This window comes from Crocuta crocuta, unplaced genomic scaffold, assembly GCF_008692635.1.
Source record: "Crocuta crocuta isolate KB4526 unplaced genomic scaffold, BGI_CrCroc_1.0 scaffold149, whole genome shotgun sequence".
NCBI classification, from domain to species: domain Eukaryota; kingdom Metazoa; phylum Chordata; class Mammalia; order Carnivora; family Hyaenidae; genus Crocuta; species Crocuta crocuta.
This window is the reverse complement of record NW_027551561.1, coordinates 162694-184254: the sequence shown is the minus strand read 5'-3', so window position 1 is coordinate 184254 and position 21561 is coordinate 162694. Positions and strand designations below refer to the sequence as shown.

The window sequence follows — 21561 nt, the reverse complement described above, 5'->3', positions numbered from 1 at the left end:
AAACTGAATGATGTGTGTGTACGCGCGCTCGTGCGTGTGTGTGTGTGTGTGTGTGTGTGTGTGTGTGTGTGTGTGTTTTGGGGAAGGTGGGCTTAGTAGGGAGGGAGCATGGGAGAGGATCCTCTTGGTTCTCCCTGAGGGGCTGGTTTATAGACCAAGGGTCCAAGGGGCTTGGCCCCCTAACTCCTTCCTGTTCACCTTAGGTTCCTAATGGTCTTTGGAAAAGTATAGCAAAGATCAGAGAACTCACATTAGCATCTGAAGGAAACCTGGAGCCCATCCCAGTTGAGCCCTTCATCTGAAAGACAGAGAAACTGAGATCCAGAGAGATAAAGGGATTTGTTCAGTCTTTTCCACTTTGTATGGGAGACAAAATGAGTCCCCAGGGCTTCAGGCCCAGCCTCAGGCACTCTATTTGACCCTCCCCAAAAGACACTTTACTTGAGCTAAAAGTGCTGCCTCCTGCTCATAGGCCTTCTGAGTAATCCTTGCCAATGACAAGAGGGGATGCTTCACACCATTAAACACACAAAACCCCAGGAAGGAACAGAAAGCACATGTCTCCTCTCCTGCCAATGGTATGGACCTCCTGCCTTCACTAACCTATACCAGCCTGGCATGAGGGTGACAGACAACTGGAGAGAACACAAAGTTTCAGCTACTGAAGAATCTGGGCATGCAAAGAGGGGCTCTAGAATTGATCAAACAAAAACAGGTAAGAAGCCTACGGCAGGTTATTGATTTTGGCAGGTTAACACCACCCATACGCTAGGGTTTTATTTATAGCACAGCAAAGTCCCACTTCAGTGCTCACAATCCGAAATGGGCTTTTGAGCCAGCATTTCCCTAATTGTTCCCAGGAATATCAGAGTCCTGTTGAATGTTCATAGAATGTCATTTTTAAAAAACGCTACCATATCTTTTTCTTCTAAGATTTATTTAATAAACATGTAAGAAAAGTTCTGGATTTTTGTTGGTCAGATTATGCAATAACAATCTGCTTTGAGGCAAGTGTGATATTCTCAAAATTATCAAAAACAGTCTGTACTTTTAGTTCTTAAAGGAAAAAAATGGTTTAATTTCTCATTTGCTTCCTGTTATATAAAGTTTAAAAGCAACTACTTATACACCAAATTTACTTGTGCAGCAATGTATTGATCTGTGAGGCCACATTCTGCTGTTACTGTGAATCCAAACTGCCCGCTAGCATTTCAGCACAACTTTCAGAAAGCCTCAAATGAGAGGTGGAAGAAGAGCTGCTGCCCAAAAATGGGTTTCTCTTTACCTTCTTTCGACTGACGTCACTTTCCTCTCGGACAGGACCCAACTAAGACCTGGCTCAGCAATCCTTCTTGGGGGCCTCTCATCCACCTGCCAGCTTCCTTTTCTGCTCTCCTGGGGCAGATGAATGCTTTCTAAAAAATACCCTACATGATTCTCTAACAGGTAAGCTTCAGCTCAGATATGGCCAGATGATGAAAATTTGAATTTTATGGAGATCTAATTAATAAGGTTTTGTTCCTTATACAAGTACACTTTATGCCCTTCTGAATAATCTTCCTCTTTTTGAATCTGGTAGTCTCAGCTAGAATTCAACCAGCTTGCAGACAAAGGAGCCAGAGCTGGCTGTTACCACAATTCACTCATTTACCAAGCACTTTGTAAGTACTACTTGCTCTGAAGTGGCATGGCGGGAGGACACAGAGATAACAATATGAAGACACCTGCTCATTAGGAGCTTACAGGCTAACACGGAAAATAAAACATGAACATCAAGTATTGTGTGTACAAGGCAACAAAACAAGGACTAGCCTGTAATAGGACCTCAGAAACTGGAGGGCCTCAGAAACTGGAGCTGTTTCTGCAGCTGAGGCATTTATACATTTATCACCACATGTTTCTGGACGACCTGCCAGGTGTCAGACATGTTCTAAAACCGGAGAACCCCCATGAACAACCCACACGTGGTCTCTGCTCTCACAGAGCTTACAATCTAGCAAAAAAGACAAAGTAGGATCAGGGTATTACAATTCAGCATAAAGGTGTGCTGGCTCGGGAAGGCAGATACAGAGATTTGGCATCATACACACATTTCACTTAGGCAAACCCAATGGTATATTTTTCTGAAAAAGTTAAAAAAAGAAAAGACAAGGAAAAAGGAAAACCAAGTTAAGTCATTTGGGCCATTTCACCTGCCCCTCTACTCACTGACCGGACATGCTGGAGGGCCTACGGCAAGCTCGTGCCCTTGCTGCTCCTGTGACCTGTTACGGTTTCCAAGATGCCCTTCAGGAGTGAGCTGCTTGCCTAAGTGTGAGTCTAACACCTAAAAGTATGTGGGGTTTTTTTTGCACAATATGGCCCTATTGCAGGCCAACCATTTTACCTGGAACTCAACCAAAGAAACTATGATGGGTTCCTACAGGGAAGGAACCAACTGTGCTGGCTCTTGCAATGCTGGTTTTCAACATGGCACCTTCCTCAGGGTTTCCAAGAAGAATTTTGATTACACTCCATTTTTATCTTAGGTGTGACTGTATAACCCAATCCTGGAATGAGCCAAGTCTCATTCAAGGCAGTACTGTGGGATACATAGCAGGGACTCATAACCTGGCTCTGGAAGTTGGAGGTAGCCTCCTGGAGGGGTCTCTAAGTCCTCGAGGATGAGGAAAAGAGAAGGCAAGGCTCAGGTGGGAGGAAGAAAGGTCCAGGGGAGCGTGTCACTGCTGGAGAAGAACCGCACCAAGCAGAGTTTGAAAGGCTGATGAGATCAAGAGGAGTCCAAGGAACTAGTGGGCACACGGAAGGGGAGGATGAGGAGAAGAGGCCAAAGATACCAGAAGCTAGATTTTGACAAACCCTGTGAGCTATCACAGGAGTTTGGAATTTATTCCAAGGGCAATAGTGAAGAGAAATAACAGGAATCATTTTAAGAAAGTTCATTCTGAAGTACATGAAAAGATGCCCAACATCATCAGTCATCAGGGAAATGCAAATCGAAACCACAATGAGATACCACTTCACACTGCAAATAACAAGTGTCGATGAGGATGTGGAAAAACTGGAACCTTTATACACTAATGGGGAAAATGGAAAATGATGGAGCCACTTGGGAAAACAGTCTGGCAGTTCCTCAAAAGGTTAAGAAAGAGTTACCACATGACCCAGCAACTCTACCCCTAGGTATATAACCCAAGAGTAATGAACACATGACCACATAAAAACTTGTACATAAATGTTCCATAGCAGCATTAGTCATATCAGCCCCCAGTGGAAATAACTCACATGTCCATCAACTGATGAATGGATAAATAAAATGTACTGTGCATACAATGGAAAATTATTCCTTAATAAAAAGAAGTACAGACACATGCTACAACATGATCCTCGAAAATATGTTCAGTGAAAGAAGCTAATCACAAATGCACCACAAAGTGTATGATTCCATTTATATGAATGTTCAGAATAGGCAAATCCATAGAGACAGAAAGTAATGGTTGCCAGGGTGGGAAGAGGGACTGGACAGTGACTGCTAATGAGGACAGGGTTTCTTTTTGGTGATGAAAATATTCCAAAAATGACTATGGTAATGGTTGCACAATTCTGTGAATACACTAAAAGCCACTGAAGTGTATACTATTTTTTTAAAGATACTTACTTTTAAGTAACCTCTACATCCAACATGGGGCTCGAACTCACAACCCCAAGATCAAAGTCACATTGTCTACCGAATGAGCCAGCCAGGCGCCACTGAAGTGTATACTATAAAGGAGTGAACTGTATGCTACGTAAATAATATCTCAGTAAAGCTGCAAAAAACAACGAGAGTTGATCCCAGCTGCAGTGCACATAACAGAGAGGGAGGGACAGGCTATGGGGCAGAGACCAGGGAAGAGGCTGCCACAGCAATGCAGCAGGAGAAGACAGTGACTGAACTAAGGGGAGGGTTTCATGGGACCAGACAAGAGAAGGCCAGAGGAGCGCTTGTCACAGGCTCCACAAATTCTCCTGGGTAGCTGGTGTGTCTCCCAAGAGGGAGACTAGAGACACAGAAATGAGGTATCTGCAATTACTATCAAGCAGCAAAAACGTATTTGAAATCTCATGTGTAAAGACTAAGACGAATACAGAAAAGTGTGTAGCTCTCCTGCCCACACGCATAAGGAGCACCCAGGCCTGCTGAGCTGCCATTAGGGGCCCATCCCAGCGGTCCATCTCCACTCCCAAACTCCAAAGAGAGGGCCTGGGCATTCAGGGCATGTGTAAGATGTTTCAAGATCTGAGTACCTGAGTGTAGGTCAGAGAGTGAGAGAGGAGGCAACGAACACCAACTTGGGGAAATAAAATCTTTAAAGAAACTTTTCAGGTTCTTTGTATTTGTAAGAACTACAAGGCAGCTCAAGTGGGCATTTTTCTTGATTAGATCAAAGGCCCGGTTTTGACTACACAACACCACCAGCCTTCCAGGAAGCCTTCCCTGATCCCTAAAAGAAGACTGGCAGAGGCTATAATGCCATGGGAGAGATGGGCCTGGACTACTGGTGGAAAAGGTCAGGACTGAGAAACACGCAAGTATAAAGAAGGGCATTTCTCGAACACGGCTGAGACATCAGTAGAACCTCTCTGTCCCGCTAGAAGACCTACAGGCTGTAATGGGAGTGGGGTGGGGGTGAATCCTTGTCTACAACCTCATGGACACCCTAAGCTGTCTCTGACCTTCCCCATACCTGTAACAGAAACCCGTCCTGGCCAGCTCACCACAATCATTGCCTCAGGAAGAGTAAAAACACCACTGAGACGCACCAACAAAGTCAGAAGCTGTGGTACCAGGCCATTCATTTGCCAGACAGGAAAACTGAGGCCCAGGCCCTCAGAACAGAACCAGGGGTTGGCATCCAGGTCTCTGACTCAGGTCCTCGTCCTTCTCACTCTATCAACCCCCTAAACTTTGCCCCTTCTTAAGAACCTGGCTCTCAGCTGTGTGCTCCACAGGACCAAAGTAGCTGAGAAACTTCAGAAATGTTAGGTCTCAGCCAGCAGAGAACCATCTCTTTCCCAGAATCCTATCAGGAAATGGAAACATACAGTAGTTACAGGCTCTGATCTTTCTACAGGGAGTGAAAAAAGCAGGTTAACTAACAAAACATGGTACAGAACAACTGTTGCAGCTCTCAAGTCCCACAGCCCTTTACTTCCTTATTAGCAACACCATTCTGCACTCAATCCCACCACACTGTAACCAACCATCCATGCGGCCATTAGCTCAGCCACAAGTAAAGATCTCTAGAATCCAGGGCCACACTAGGTACTGAAACACTCCAGACAGGTGAGGAGCTGTGATATCACAAAAGGACAGAGGCTTACAATCACTAACTCCGAAGTTCTAGTGAATTGAAATGAAACACTACTTTTAAGCCTGCAAAGAAATATAAACATTAAATACTTCAAGACAGATATCCAACAGGAAGACAAAAAAATCGGCCTTTAAAATTATCTGAAGGGAGTTTAGAAATAAACAAGAAATAAACAAACTAAAATTTCTATAACTATTATCTTACTAGCCAATTTTAAAGATAACTTCAGGTGCCAGAACTTGGAGATAGAATAAATACCAATGTATCACTTCTGAAGTGATAATAAACAACAGGACCCCATCTCTGATGGATGGATTTTTTCCCCCTACAGTGGCCAAAAAGCAAGTTGAAATCTATATACAACAGACAGACTATACAATTAGGATCATTTAAAAATAATGAGACTCCTCTCTTTGCCTTCTTCCAAAGTATATAATATATATTTAACAGCACACATAAGACACCACTTGAGCTTCCCTTGTAGCCAATAGGAAGTATTTTCACATATAAAAATTAAAAATTTTAACTTTTAAATCATTAATATTTTTAAACATAATACAGACTTAAAAATTGTTCAACATTAACCCATGACCCCACCCCTAGCACAAAAGTCCACCCCAAATCCAGAAGTCACAGGTTTTTGTTCCTAAAAATCCCACAGGACTGAACTTGATTTTCACTTCAAGCTGACTGCTACGAAGCGGCCCCTAACAGAAATCCCCAGGGAGGAACGGAAGCACGATCGACGCTGCATCTCTCATCTACCTGGGCGGCACCGGTGCACCTCTGCGGTCAGGTCCATGAGATTCAGCCCCGACACTAGGGTCCTGGAAGGGTGAGCTGGCCGCTTCCCTCATCTTCCCCCTCGAAGGCTGTCCAATAAGCACCTGGGAATTGACTTTTCTTGGGAAAAGGGTGCTGGTAACAGCTGTCAGGGCCAAGGCAATAGTGAGAAGTTCAGTTCTCTGCTCTTTGGATGAACTGTGTAAAACATTTCTTTAAAAGACACAATGTTAAAAATATTAAGAAAAACCTCTACAAAATCTGGAGGGCTGCCTTTTCCTCAAAGGATAAAGCTTGTGGGGTAGTGGGAAAAGAAATGAGGGCCCAGAACTCTAATTCTGCAGCAAAAGATAGATGCCCTTCAAAACATGTCACATTCTTAATATGCCTTGCTGAAGAAGCAAGAGCTGAGGGTGACTGTGTGAGAGCAGGAGGGGCGCCAATTCCTGCAGGGGGAGGGGGAGAGTTTCCTACTGTGCACCCCACCCTGCAACGAGAATGTCAGACTTTAGGGCAGCTGCCATTGGCCCCAAGGGCATCAGGACTCTGCCTCTGAACCAGAGCTGCTTTCCCGACTAACTTCAATCTGGAGAGATGGTAAGTTATCTAACCGGCTCTTCTTTTGGCGAGACTGTTCTTTCTCCTTTATCAGAGCCCCCCATGCCCTTTGCAGCTCAGAGTCGTCTTCCTCAGTGCCTGGTGCTCTGTGATCCACCTTCTTCGTGTTCTTTTCTTTGGTCTTGGGTGCAGATCCTAAGCGAGTCCATAAACTACCTGTTTGGATGAGAAGGCATTTCAGTTCTGGCAGTCGATACTGAGGAGCAGAGGCACTGCCAACAACCTGGTGTGCAAGAAACACTGGAGAGGGGTTTGTGGCTCTTGTACCTTTGTGCAGTGTTGGGAAGGTATAACCTCATTCCCCTGGCTGTAGTCCCCTGCCTACAAACTGAGGGATCTGGACCCAATGGGAGACTCTCGCAGCTAGAGGACATGTGCCTCCCATGCCTATCAGAATCACTTGAGAGGCTACTTATGCTTTACCTGCCCCTCCCTGGTGAGACTCCCCATTCTGTGTAGAACTTCATTCTGCCAGGAGTGGGCCATTCCCAGACCATTCCCAGCTATAAATTCTGCAAAGTGAGGGGCCTGCTACACTGTAAACTTTCAGAGATTTGGCTCAATATCCACTCATTTTTAAAATCTACTTTGTTACTATCTCACAATAGAAAAATATGTGTTTAGAATTCCATAACATACTATAAGGCAATTAAATATTTTATTTCTGAAGGATTTAACGGCACGTGGGGCACCTGGGGGGTTCAGTCAGTTAGGCCTCTGACTTCGGCTCAGGTCATGATCTCAAAGTTCATGAGTTTGAGCCCTGCATAGGGCTCTCTGCTGTCATCACAGAACCTGCTTCAGATCCTCTGTCTGCTCCCTGCCCCTCGTCTGCTTCCTTTTTTTCTCTCTCTCTCTCTCAAAAATAAATAAACATTAAAAATATTTTTTTTAAAAAAAGAATTTAACAGTGTGGAAAAATGATCTCAATAAAATACTGTATGAAAAAAGCAAGATATGTATATGGACCAAGACTAAAAAGTATTTGTGCTAAACAGAAAGAACCAAGTCTGGTTTTGCTATTTTCCTATTTTCTAAATTTTCTATGCTGTTACTATTACAATTATGTCAATGATTATAATGGAAGAGGAAAAATAATTTAATTTTGACATATGCTATTTTCTGCCCTCGACCAACAAAGTATTGCTATGCTTAGTTTGCTCTTACCCAATTCCTATCCCCTTCAATTTTAAGTGTTACCAACCTGATTTCTTCTCCCGAGTATCAGAATAGAGGCCTTTAATATCTTGCTTGGGAACACCCAGCCTACTATGTACATCAGAAAAAGGCTCTCTCCGAAAGACTGGGTTACCGCTAAAAGCCTTTTCTGGAGAATATGGTCTTTTTCCTAACCGCTGGCGTATATCTAGAAAAAGAAAAAAAAAAGTATTATTGTGGCCAAGCTTGTGTGCTTTGCTATCCATACTGTCAACCTGAGATCCCTACAGGACCTAGTGCCAAATCTCCCCAAATGAGGACAAAGGGCCTGACAAAGTCAAGCTCCTAAAATTCTTCTATGTGATCAGTCTGGATTCCCCTAAGAAAGAGCAGACATAGAGGCTTTCAGTGGAAAAAAGGCCTCTCAGCTGACTGTTCCAGAGAGGAATTTCTGAGGCAGAATCAGCTGTTTTGTGTTTTGGGGTTTGTTTGCTTTCTTTAGTAGCAGCAAGCATACCAAAGAATTTCCAAACATTTCAGCTAACAATACTATAAGCCCACTGAGGGCAGAAGCCACAGTCTTTGAACATATAAGGAATTCTTAATACACTGATTACATTTAACAATAGTTGTAACGAGATGTGTAAAAGCCAAAGGATCAAGGGGACATTCCATATCAAGTTTGCTTCTCCTGCCTCCAATCCCTCCTGAAATCTGTCCTCTTGAGTTCCCTCTAACAATATGTAGCAGCAGCAGCAACAACAGGTTTATTAGTAAGTCATTGCGGTTTTTACCCATCTTGCTTATTGTCTCAGAGAGCAGCACATTCTCAACCCTCTGGTTCCTCAGGCTTGAGTCCTTTGGCTCCTTTCCCTTTGTTCCCTTCTTCCCAATACTGAGGCTCTTCCTTCACAAGGTCTTATGTTTTCGTCCATTCCATCTCCACTTTCCCTGATCTAGTTCAGGTCCTTGTTACTTACTTAAATCTGTACCCTACCCCACCTCGCCACAAAATTATCTTTTCAAAATAGACATAAGATCTTATACTTCCCACCTCAAAAAATTAGGTTTGCCAACTAAGATCCCACACACACACCCCCTCAAGGCCTTGTGCTAAAGCTGCTTTCTCTGAGAAGCCTTCCCTCAGTAGACCTACCTCTTCTGCATGCTCACTGCCTCCTGCTTACAGACCTATGAGAGCACTTACTTACATTGTATTTTGAGGTGGAATTACCTGAACTTGCGTACTCGTGTTACTCCATCTGAGTTCTATGATGACTCGGCAGACCCTCCAAAGAGTCTAACACTCCCAGAACCCAACCCAGGGCCTGGCACACAGCAGGCATGCCCAAATACCCACTCTATGTGTATTTGTACATACATACTATCTAGTTCAAATTCTTAACCATAAAACAACAATCCAACTTAATTTCTATTTTCCTTATGTATAAAGTATATCAATGACATATAGAATAACACAATTGTTTGGGACAAAAATACTAAAAGCCAGTATCGCAAAAGTATGATTATTTTCCATGTCTTAAAGTCCAATGCCTAACCAAAAATTTAGAAGTGATGAAGCAGGACAACTAAATCAGTTCATTAATGGCAATGTTTTAATTAAAGACCTATCTCTGCCCAGATTCGCTTTCTGGAGTTCGGAATGAAGCTGAAAAATGCAAATGAATACTACCTGATTTAGTATTGCTGCCTGCTGTCCGTGGACGTGTGTGCTGACGTTTTTCATCTAAGAGATGTCGGACATCTACAAATTTCTCAGTCGGTAACTTGTTACCAATTCGGTTTTTGATATTGCTTGTGGATACAGTATCTGCCCTCATGGAGTTTCTTTAAAAAAAAAAAAAAAAAAAGGCACAATTAACCAACTCCAACTGTGGGACAATACCTATGCAACAATCTCATACACTTTGTGGAGAAAATAATGTAAGATGCCCAATCTAATAATCTAAATATTCACTCACAAAAACCATACACCAATAATTATTTGCTTATAAAAATCATGATCAGCCTGCTATAAAGAGACCAGTCAGGGGAAATAGGTTCCTAAGTTTATCAAGGTGGTTTCCACAAATGATACCTGTAAACTATCACAGAATGCGTAATTACGAGTTCCCTCCCTTCTGAGACAAACATTAAGTAAGGCCTGCAGAGGCCTCAGGGATCTGTGTTCACCCAGGCTGTGATCACCAGTAGTCAAGATACAAAATAATCTATAATCTCTTTCTTTAAAGGGCAGACTCCTCTGTCAAAGACATCTGCTACCAAGCTAGGCACCAGCATGATTCTGACAGCATTCAACACTGGAAAGTTCTATGAAAACTAAAAATAAGGATGTGAACAAAGCCATACAAACAAACCAGATTGAACTGTTTTTCCTTTCCCCAAATATACCAACAAGAGCACTTAGGGAGAGCAACTGTAGACCCCAACCCTTTGAGCTGTGCATCTGCCGTCAGGACTCTCTGCTCATCCCCACTAGTCATCAAAGAAATACACATTAAAATAACTTTTTTTTGGTCCAAAAAATTAGCAAAAACTAGAAAGAGTGATAGTAAGTATATAATAGGTTATAAACTGAGTAAAACCCTTCTGGAAAGAAACTTAGCAACACCACATTTTTAAACATATATACTGTTTTTGTGCAATAACTGGAATTCAAGAAATTTAATTAGTGCAACAATAATAAAATAGAAACCTAAATGTCCATCAATGAGGGACTGGTTAAATATATCATGATACTTTCAAACAATGAACTACATCTGGGGGAAAAAAATAGCAATAATCTATACATAATATATGAAACAGAAAAAGCACACTATAAAACAATATAAATACAATTCATTTTTGAAGAAATTACCTATAATTTCTCCACGTGTTATACATATATACATAAAATTAACGTGAAAGTTATTCACTCAATTGCTAAGTCATTATTTTAGAAGACACTGAAATTATGGGTGACTTTCACTTAATATACTAACATTTTTATAAAAAGGATCACTTTTTTGTATTTAAAGAAAAAACTTGTGTATTTAAAGAAAAAACTGGATGCTTTTATTCAAATTCCTCATAAGACTGAAATTAGAACAGATAAAGGTGATTATAAAATTAAGAGACGCTAAGAGGAAGTTAAGGAATTATTATTTAAAATTAAATTAAAAGCAGGTGGCTCAGTCAGCTGGGTGTCTGACTTCGGCTCAGGTCATGATCTTCCGGTTTATGAGTCTGAGCCCCGCACTGGTCTCTGTGCTGTCAGTGCATGCAGAACCTGTCTCAGATCCTCTGTCTCCCTCTCTCTCTGCCCCTTCTTCTCTCTGTCCCAAAAAGAAACATACACCTGAAGAAAAAAATTTTAACTAAAAAAAAATCAAATTAAAAGCTACATTGATAAAAAGAAAAAACAGTTTACCTAATATTTTTCAACTGAGATTCCACTTCATCAGCATACATGGTCATTTTCATGCTTTTCTTTGGTGAAGGAGTGGAAATCATTTTCAGTTCCAGATCATAGTCCATTTCATCAGAATCTGAACTGCTGGCACTGGACTGCCTAGATGTGCTCCGCTCCCGGGTCTGCTTGAGAGCTGGAAGCTCCTCATGGTACTCAACCACCACTCTGTCATCTGCATCCATGTCTTGGTCTTCCTCTTCCTCCTCCTCCTCTTCCTCCTCTTCAATGGGTTCCTCCGGAACATTTACTAGTCCTAAGAAATTTAACCAAAAAACATTAGAAAAAGTACTAAAACTAACAAATCTGATTTTCTACTCTACACTGGTGACCTTTTTTTAAAAGGTGGGGATCCCACACCTGAAATCTTACTGGAGCATTATCTGTATTAGTGCCAATCTAGGTGCCATTCTGCTACCTACAACAGAAGAATGGCAAGATAAAGTATGATCTAGCAACCTGGTAGATATTACAAAATTACCTACAATACAGTGTATTGTTGTTATTCATGAATTCTGTATTTGCAAATCTGCCAAATTCATCTGTAACTCCAAAATCCATACTCAGAGTGCTTTGGTGATCCTTTGTGGACATGTCCAGAATAGCAAAAAACCTGAATCACCAGACAGGCATATTCCCAGCTGAGGTCAACCAAGGCAACACTCTGCCTCTGTGTTTCAGTTCTCATACTGTAAACAAGTGTCCTTTTTGCAGACTATTAAGTGCCATGTTTTTCATATTTTTGAGGCTTCTGTTGATGATTCCATTGTTGAAAAATGGCCTTCAAGTATAGTACCAAAGCTGTCTAGTGTTTCTAAGCACAAGAAAGCTGTGATATGCCTTTTAGAGAAAGTATGTGTTAAATAAGCTTTGTTCAAGCATGAGTTCTAGTGCTGTTGGCTGTGAGCCCAATGTTAATGAATCAACAATATGTATTAAATGTATTTAAACAGAAACACACATCAGACAAGCCTATATATTGATCAGCTGATGAAAATGGTGTAACCAGACTCTCAGAATGGTTTAGTATTCACTGTATCAATTGTCACAGTGACTTTATAGCACATAACCACCGTGAATAATGAAAGTCAATTCTGACTTCAAAGTTCATGGGAAAATGCTTATAAGTGGAAGAAGACTATAAAATATATGTTCACAACGATTATATTTATTATGAAGAGACAAATAGGAAAAACGTAAAGTGAAATCAGTTGTTATATTAGAGTGCTAGAATTATGGGCAATTTGCTTTTTAATTTCTTTAGTAATATATACATGAAGGTTATAAAAATATCTTAGAGTAACTAAAATTAGAGTTCTATAACTGTCTAATAGAAAAGTATGTGCATTTTTCAGATGCAGATTTCAAATATACAATTTTGGATATACACATAAAATAAAAATGATAGACTTCACCTCTCACTGTCCCTGTCACAATGATAAACATGTATGCATGTTATCCCATGTTTATATGCAGACTTAATTCTACAAGGCATGTAGAAGACTTCACGGTTTAGATTCAAAAGAAAAACAAATCTTTATAAAACATAACGAAAATGGTTGTTTTACAATAAGCACCAAAGAAAGAAAGGAATAAACGAACAAACAAAATCAAACCCAAGTCACAATATCTCATTTAACTGAGGCATCCGTGTGCACAAGCCAATAAGCATAAAACACCAGACACAGCAGCCTATTTTCATCATCACACAAAAAAACAATAAAATCAAGTCATCTGAAAATTTTTTTTAAAAATTTCATGTAGCTTTTGATATTAATACGTAGAAAAATTAGATTCTTACAAAAAATTTTCACTTTTTCCTATGTCACATTTGGCCTGTTGTTAGAACAGCTTTTATAAAATCATTTTGACCTCTTTCGTATGGGCAATTTAAAATTAATTCTGACTTGACTTACTTTCCTATATGTTGGCAGAGGGTGAGGGCAAGGAAGAGAGGATGATAAAGTTTGGAACCTTAAAAGACTGTATTAAGAATAAGAATATGATTTCGGAAGCCAAACATGTGTCTACCCAAGAGCTGAGCAGGCAACTACCGGAATGTCGGTGTTTATAGGACGTCAAGCCAACGTCATCCCCAATCAGGGCTCTCTTCTTGATCACATCCCGCTGAATGCGACGGGAATGATATCTTCGTTTCCTGCAACATTACAAAACAAGCACATAATCAAAAACCAACAGGAAGGACCCTGAAATCCACTAATTAAATTCAACTATACACTGATGAAATGTTAGGTACTGAAACAGAGACATTTACATGAAACTAAAACTCAGCCTTTCATACCATTTACCACAGTTAAGGATCCTGACTTTCTTCTTGTCTTCCTTCAAGTCTACACATGGTATTGACATTCCACTGCAGAAAACCTACTGAAGGATTAAGAAAACCTTAAGTACTGTTTAAACTACTGAATTTAAAAGTTGCGGACTCACCAAGAATTACTTAGAATTCCTTTCATGCCTCCATAATTTGGATTCCCATATTTCATGTAATACTGACTTCTTCTGGCTGCTCCAAGTTCCTTTTTGTCATCTAAAAATTAATTACAACAGTTACCTAGGATTTCCCATTGGTGTGAAGACAATGTTGAATGGTTTTAAAAAATGTTTTCCATAGCTGGGATCACATCAGCACAATTTGCCAACAGAAGAGAAAGATGCACTATGAACATTCACTCTCAGCGCCTACAAACCACTGCAGTGTCGAGGGGGTGGGGCAAAATACAGAGAGGAAGGAGGTTAAGCTGACTGACCTCATAAAGAAAATACTATTTAAAACAACAACACAACATACAAGGCTCCAAGAAGCATAGGAGACCTTCAGTCATTAGAGCTGTTCAAAAAGTAAAAGGCTTTCTAGAAGAGGTAGCATTTTTACTGGCCCCCTGAAAGATATTTGTTTCTAAATGACAACACCAATAACACGGCATCAGTATTACAGAAACAGATTATACATAATTCCATATGTTTGGTAAACCAGTGTTTCCTTTTTGTAAACTAGTTTTTCCAATTTATTGTTATGTTCCTCAAAACCATTTATCTTGAATGCACTCCAATAAGCCACTCAAATGAACACAGAAAAGATCACTAGTGTCAAGCAAGGTAAAATGCCAGTTAAAAGAAAAAGTAGGCAGTGATCACACATATTTTTGTAACACAAAGGTCTCTGACGGCTCCTGGGGCACTCACTCACTGCAAAGGATGAATGCCAATGTGAGGCATCCAGTGCTACAAGGAAACAGTGGCACAAGCTAGTATGTGCACCCTTTAGAAAGACATGCCCACCAGCTCCTTGCAGAAATGGCTGATTCCAGATGTGGGACAGGAAAAGTACAAGCTGAGTCTGGAAAAACAAGATGTTCTTCTGGGCCACAAAGAAAGTGCTCAAAGAATCATGGAGGCATGTCAACATAATGTAGCTTGAAGGAACTCCTCTGGCCAAATCAGGAACATTTGTAAATCAAAAAAATGATACGAGTGAATGATAAACCACTGAATAAGACTCATGAATCTAAACTGATGTGAGTAAATAAATTAATGGTAAAAAGAGGAAGTTCTTCCTTACAGCAGAATGCCAACTCATAAAGAAATGTAGAGTCAAAAAGTCCTCAGTGGCTGCTGATTAGAAGTATGATGAGCAGAAATCAGTTTACATAATCTCAAAGTACCTCCCCACAAATTTTAGGTTTACAAATGGAAAAACAGGAGAACCCTGGCAATCATTACCTTAACCAAGTGAGAAAAGTTAACATCTCCAGAAAGGGTACAATAAATAACATGTGCCTCCTGACACGATGCACTGAAAATAATAACATCAGCACTTCTGTGGTACTCCTGCCCAACACGCACAACCCACTCTAATCAGGAGGAGGTATTAGACAAATCAAAACTGAGGGAGAATCTATAAAATAATGAGCCTATATTCCTTTTTTTTTAATAAACTAGGCTCCATGCCCAGTGCAGAGCCCAACATGGGGCTTGAACTCATGACCCTGAGATCAAGACCTAAGGTGTGATCAAGAGTTGGATCCTTAACTGACTGAGCCACCCAGGCACTCCAAGCCTATACTCTTAAAACATGTCTCAGACAAGAAAAACAAACCAGAGTATTCTATATTCAAAACTCATATATTTTAATGTACACCAAAATCATCGTGCATAAAAGAGCCTTACAAACTTAAGAGGCTTAAGGGGCGCCTGGGTGGCTTAGTCGGTTAAGCGTCCGACTTTCACTTAGGTCATGATCTCGCGGTTCATGGGTTCGAGCCCCGCGTTGGGCTCTGTGCTGACTGCCAGCTCGGAGCCTGGAGCCTGTTTCAGAGTCTGTGTCTCCCTCTCTCTCTGACCCTCCCCTGCTCACGCTGTCTCTCTCTCTGTATCCTAGAAATAAATAAAAATATTTTTTTAAAAAAATTAAAAAAAAAAAAAAACTTAAGAGGCTTGGAGCGCCTGGGTTTTGAGATTACTTGGTCTAACTTCCTATTCAAAAGAGAAGGATGTCACTCAAAAATAAATGACTTTGATTAAAACTGAAACAAAAAATTAATACCAAGTATCACATTTACCTTTTGTAGCAAATCTCATGAATAACTTATTTCCTTTAGCAAGTTTGTTAGCTGGACGAAGATCGTTTCTTAGTAGAGACTCTTCTTCTACTTGAGACAACGTGTCCAACTTAAAAAAGAACATTTTCAATATAAACATCAACGTTTCTTTCATATTTATTGAATAGCAAAGTCACCATTGATTGAGAAAGCATTCTTTAACAATGTCATGTCTCAAAGCATGACAGCACTGTTCTTCTGAAGCAGTTCTAAGTCACAAGTCCTCCCTGAACATTCTGCGTTGAGAGTCGCCATCATTCTCTATTTGCTTACCCTTCTTTACTTTCCTCCATAGCACTCCTCACTTCCTAACACTATATTACATATCTGGGTGTGTGTGCACTGTCTGTCTTCTCACTAGAATATACGTTCCAACAGGGGAAGGGCTTTGGCTTGATCTATACCCACAGCACCTAGAATTTGGTATATAGTAGGTACTCAATAAATGTTCTTTAAATGAATACACTTTAATATTTTCAATAAAATACATCTCCATTAGCAAGTATTCCATCACTGGTTTTTGCTTAATTTTACGGATTAGATAGATAACACATCAAAGTATTTCTCAATAAATAAGTACAATTCTAAGATCTCAAGAAAAATCATTCATTACAGCCACAGGAACTGAAAGGCCAGGCACCTGGTACACCCTCCAAAGGTCTAACAGTGGAAGCCAGAGGAAGAACACAACGTACTAAGTCTTTAAGCCTTATATAAAAGACACTAAGCAGTTTTTGCACTCAAACTTTGTATACATCTTTGCCCTACTACTAACCTCTATATCACTGGAGTTCTCATCTTCCACTTCTCCTTCTTCAGCCTCATCATCATCTGAACTGTCTTCCTGTTTGTCTAAATACAATGCAAGGGACAAGATGAACCTTAAAATAACTCCATCTCATGTAATTTAAAAGTTCAAGATTTTCTCCCACTTTGGATTACCATAGCTTATTTTAGAAAGAACTGACAATGAAATGCTATATAATGCTCTGCACAGAAACCCAAACCAACTGTGTAAATAACAGGACTTTTAGCCCAAAAGTCCCTCTTTTGTGTTGTTACCTTTTTTACTTTTCTCAGATGACCTGTCCTCATTGGCATCCCTGCTTCTTATCTTATCCAGGTCTGGCAAAGAGCTCATATTGATAAGGGCTCGTGTGGCTGTCATTTCATCCAGCCAGACAACATTACCTAAAACAAAATGTAAAATAAAACATGATATCGCACCCAAATGGTAAGTTTTTTAAAAATAGAGACTGCAACGTGTTCATTGCTATGGCCTCATCTAGCTACAGATCAGCATCAGTAAATGTACAAACCAACTAATGAAAGAAGGACAGAAAGGGGTCGTCGTAAAGCCTCTTTGATGAAATTAGCCTAGAGCTGCATTCCCAACCAGGGTTCCACAAACTAAGTGACTCAATGAAAATGGGTTCTGTGTATTAAACCTGCCTGGCTCTGTGAGTATTATGTAGTGTTAGCAGTTCTAGTGATGAGAATGATGATGAGGATGACAAGATAATAACTATCAAACAAATTTGGATTATCCTTCATACTACTGACCCCTACAGGGAAGCCATCTGCTTTTCCTTGTCACCCGAACATGCTAAATGACTGTTTCCCATTGTAAAGTATGAGTGCTGGTGGCATCCCTGGAATATATACAATGGAGGCATGACAGCCACCTGGCTTTGTAGTAAGTAACTTAATCTGTTTCTTTAAGCAAGAGAATTTAGCAAGAAAAAGGTGTTGAAAAGTCTTGTAGAAAAGAAATCTCTTGGGGAGCCTGGGTGGCTCAGTCAGTTAAGTGTCCAACTTCCCGACTTCGACTCACGTCATGATCTCACAGTTCATGGGTTCAAGCCCTAAGTCAAGCTCTGTGCTGATAGCTTAGAACCTGGACCATCCTTCCTATTCTGTGTCTCCCTCTCTCTCTCTGTCCTCCTCCCACTTGCAATCTCTTTCTCAAAAATAAGTAAACATTAACAAAAATTTAAAAAAAAAAAAACCAAGGGGCACCTGGGTGGCTCAGTCAGTTAAGCGTCCAACTTCGGCTCAGGTCATGATCTCACAGTTCGTGGGTTCGAGACCCGTGTCGGGCTCTGTGCTGACAGCTAGCTCAGAGCCTGGAGCCTATTTCAGATCCTGTATCTCCCTCTCTCTCTAACCCTCCCCTGCTCACGTGCTCTCTCTCTCTCTCTCTCTCTCTCTCAGAAATAAAACATAAAAAAGAAAAAAGAAACCTGTTTAATTTTGTTTAAAACAGCCTTTCTCAAAACAAAGTTATCCTTACATCTCACTTACATCTCAGTTGGGAAATGAAAGTCTGCAGAATCTCACTTTTGTTACAAACGTGCCATGTGGCCTTGGGTAAACACTTTTCCTTCTCTGTTTTTCAGTGCTGATGTACAATATGAGTTAGCAGAACTGAGTAAATCTAATAAGAGTCCCTCTGACTCTAATATCCTTTAGCTACACTTTTAATGACTAGACCAGGAGTCAGCAAACTACAACCTGTAGGCCAAATCCAGCCCACCACCTGTTCATTTATTTCTTTATACTAGTACCAGCTTTATATAGGTATAATTAATGTACAATAAACTACACATCCCCCATGTTTTCATAAAAAATTTCTATGGAAAACAGCCAGGCTCATTCTGTACCATACTGTCTATGGCTGCTTTCATGCCACAACAGCAGAGCTGAACAGACACAACAAAACAAAGACTGTATGGCCAGCAAGGCCTAAAATATGTACTGTCTAGTAGCCCTTTATAAAAAAAAAAAGTTTACTGACTTTTGATTTACATGGTGTAAGTTAAGCAAGTGGAAAAACGGAGAAAACTCTTCTACTCAATCATGTTTCTCCTTCTTTCAATGAAAACACTGAATCAACATCTTTAAAAGCTTTTTTTTAATATTTTATTTATTTTTGAGAGAGAGAGAGAGAGAGAAAGAGGCAGAGAGGGGAGACAGAGGATCCAAAGCAGGTTCTGTGCTGACAGCAGCAAGCCTGACACAGGGCTCAAACTCACAAACCCTGAGATCATGACCGGAGCCGAAGTCAGACACACAACCAACTGAGCTACCCAGGTATCCCTGAATCAACATCTTCTAAAAAAAGCAGTTGGGGGGCGCCTGGGTGGTTCAGTCAGTTAAGCAACTGACTTCAGCTCAGATCATGATCTTGCAGTTTGTGGGTTCGAACCCCGCATTGGGCTCAGTGCTGACAGCTAGCTCAAAGCCTGGAGCCTGCTTCGGATTCTATGTCTCCCTCTCTCTCTGTCCCTCCCCTGCTCGTGCTCTATCTGTCTCTGTCTCAAAAAATGAATAAACATTAAAAATTTAAAAGAAAAAAAAAAAAGCAGTTGGGAAACCCAGGCAGCGATCCAGGGTACTACCTAGCAGTTCAGCAAGCTGGTAGTAAGTAAAGCCAGACTAGAAGTAAGTTAAGACAAGAAGCTGGCAGAGTGGTTACCACACGTCATGCCAGGCTTGGAGTGGGGTGGCAAGTAAGAATTACAGCAAGTTCACAAGTTGGAGAGCTCACAGGTTAGAGCAAGCAGGTGAAGTTCCAAAGCAGGCAGAGGCGAGAGGTCTGATACAGTGTCAGAGGGTTCTAGTTTAGTTCTAGCTCAGATACTAAGGCAGAAACAGACCTGTGAGTAACTACATGGGAAGGTGTATGCATAAAATCTAAAGCCCTGAACATACAGCCCCAAGTCTATACAGTTGGATCCACCCTTTTGTTGGGAAACTGTGGGAGTTAATCAGGCCTCAATCATGTACACAAGACTCAGATGCGAGCAATCAACCTCGTAGACCCCTGGTCATCATCACTAAGCTGATGGAATATTCATGGAATATAATCTGGCAGAGTGGCTAAGACACTCTGGTTCTCATCAATGGGCAACCTTCCTCTCCTAGGCTGAAGGCAGACATTAGGACACAGACCAGTAGTCTGAACCATAATCACTCACCATCTGAGATGGCAAGAACTCTTAAAGTCATAAACAAAAGCATATTCAACAAAAAACTTGCATGTACTTACAGGAGGTATCATCCAACCATTCAATGTGAGCCGGAGGATATTCTTTAAAGTAGGAAAAGATATCCTGGGTACTCATCTCATCTACTCCGCAAATGTAGATTGTCTCCAATCTCACTTTGGGGATTGCTAGAAAAACAAGACACAAAAGAGATGACAGAATTTTCCCACCCACTACTGTACTTCCCACCAATAGTCCTTTATGACAGTTCAGATAACATATGCTTAGAAAAGAAATATGCTAAAAGAGATCATAATTATTTCAAAAGAAAGGGGATATGACGGTAAGATAAACTATTTTAATTTTTATCACAGAGCAACAGCATTAAACAAATGATCTAATTCAGAATAGGCATATTAGGCTGAGAAACATGAAACAAATGGTGTTGGTAAAATACATGATACCTCTCCCCAAATTAGCCTGTAATAATTAAAGCAATACCAAACTCAACAGGATTACTCCTTTAACTTGACAAGCTGATTCTATAATTTTTAAATGTATGTCAAAGAGGATGTAGAGTAATAAAAATTCTGAACAATGTTGCCTCTGACTATAAAGCAAAGTATCAAACTAGAGTAAAGAAATCTTGGGACGCCTGGGTGGCTCAGTCAGTTAAGCGTCCGACTTCGGCTCAGGTCATGATCTCACGGTTCGTGGGTTCGAGCCCCGCATCAGGCTCTGTGCTGATAGCTAGCTGAGAGCCTGGAGCCTACTTCAGATTCTGTATCTCCCTCTCTCTCTGACCCTACCCTGCTCACGTTGTCTCACTCTCTCTCTCAGAAATAAATAAAAAAAAAGAAAAGAAAAGAAAAGAAATCTTACAAAGCAATAATGAAATAGTAGCCCAAAATAAAAAGAGACATAAGCAGACATTTCACACAAAAGGAAATATAAACGGTCAATAAACATATGAAAAGGTTGATCTCACTAATAATTAGGAAAATGCACGTTAAAACAGGACACCACCTTTCACTGCCCATCTATAGCTTAGGGTAGCACCTTCATTAACTATCTTGGCTAGATCTTCTGGATAACCTGCTGCAGCTCCTACATGCTTGCTGCTTCTCCTTGTGCTTTTACATGACAGAACTGGATGGCTTGTTTCCTCAAACCTTATATCCCAACCTCTGCTGCCTTCAAACTTTTCTTCTGCGGTTTCTTCACCTCTCTCAGCCTTCACAGAATAGAAGAGAGTTAGGACCTTGCTCTGGATTAGGCTTTGGCTTAAGGGAAAGGACTGGTTTGATCTTCTATGCAGACCACAAAACTCTCTCCCTATTAGCAATAAGACTGCTCTACTTCTTACCATTTGTGTGTTCACTGGAGTAGTACTCTTAATTTCTTTAAGAACTTTTCCCTTGCATCCACAATTTGGCTATTTGGCACAAGAGCTCTAGTTCTGGCCTGTCTCGGCTTTCGACATGCCTTCCTCACTAAGCTTAATCACCTCTAGCTTTGGATTTAAAGGGAGGGATGTGGATCCTCCTTTCACTTAAACACTTAGAGGC

At 40.7% G+C, this 21561-nt stretch overlaps 2 protein-coding genes across 4 annotated transcripts in view; both read right to left on the bottom strand.

Moving 5' to 3' along the window:
* Positions 1 to 6188, bottom strand: part of ITGAE (integrin subunit alpha E) — a 75630-nt gene extending 69442 nt beyond the window's left edge. For all 3 annotated transcript variants that reach the window (XM_077749677.1, XM_077749676.1, XM_077749678.1), the window contains exon 1: positions 6120 to 6188. In XM_077749677.1, coding sequence (XP_077605803.1) covers positions 6120 to 6156 — 37 coding nt within the window. In that variant the 5' untranslated portion in view covers positions 6157 to 6188. The remainder of the gene's footprint in view (positions 1 to 6119) is intronic.
* NCBP3 (nuclear cap binding subunit 3) overlaps positions 887 to 21561 on the bottom strand; it is a 36970-nt gene continuing 16295 nt past the window's right edge. Inside the window, exons 4-14 of the mRNA XM_077749819.1 lie at positions 20056 to 20181; positions 17067 to 17195; positions 16780 to 16856; positions 15966 to 16074; positions 13834 to 13933; positions 13437 to 13540; positions 11344 to 11638; positions 9607 to 9761; positions 7960 to 8121; positions 6749 to 6911; positions 887 to 6282 (exon numbers count right to left, since the gene is read on the bottom strand). Of these exons, the coding sequence (XP_077605945.1) occupies positions 6174 to 6282; positions 6749 to 6911; positions 7960 to 8121; positions 9607 to 9761; positions 11344 to 11638; positions 13437 to 13540; positions 13834 to 13933; positions 15966 to 16074; positions 16780 to 16856; positions 17067 to 17195; positions 20056 to 20181 (1529 nt within the window). The 3' untranslated portion in view covers positions 887 to 6173. The remainder of the gene's footprint in view (positions 6283 to 6748; positions 6912 to 7959; positions 8122 to 9606; positions 9762 to 11343; positions 11639 to 13436; positions 13541 to 13833; positions 13934 to 15965; positions 16075 to 16779; positions 16857 to 17066; positions 17196 to 20055; positions 20182 to 21561) is intronic.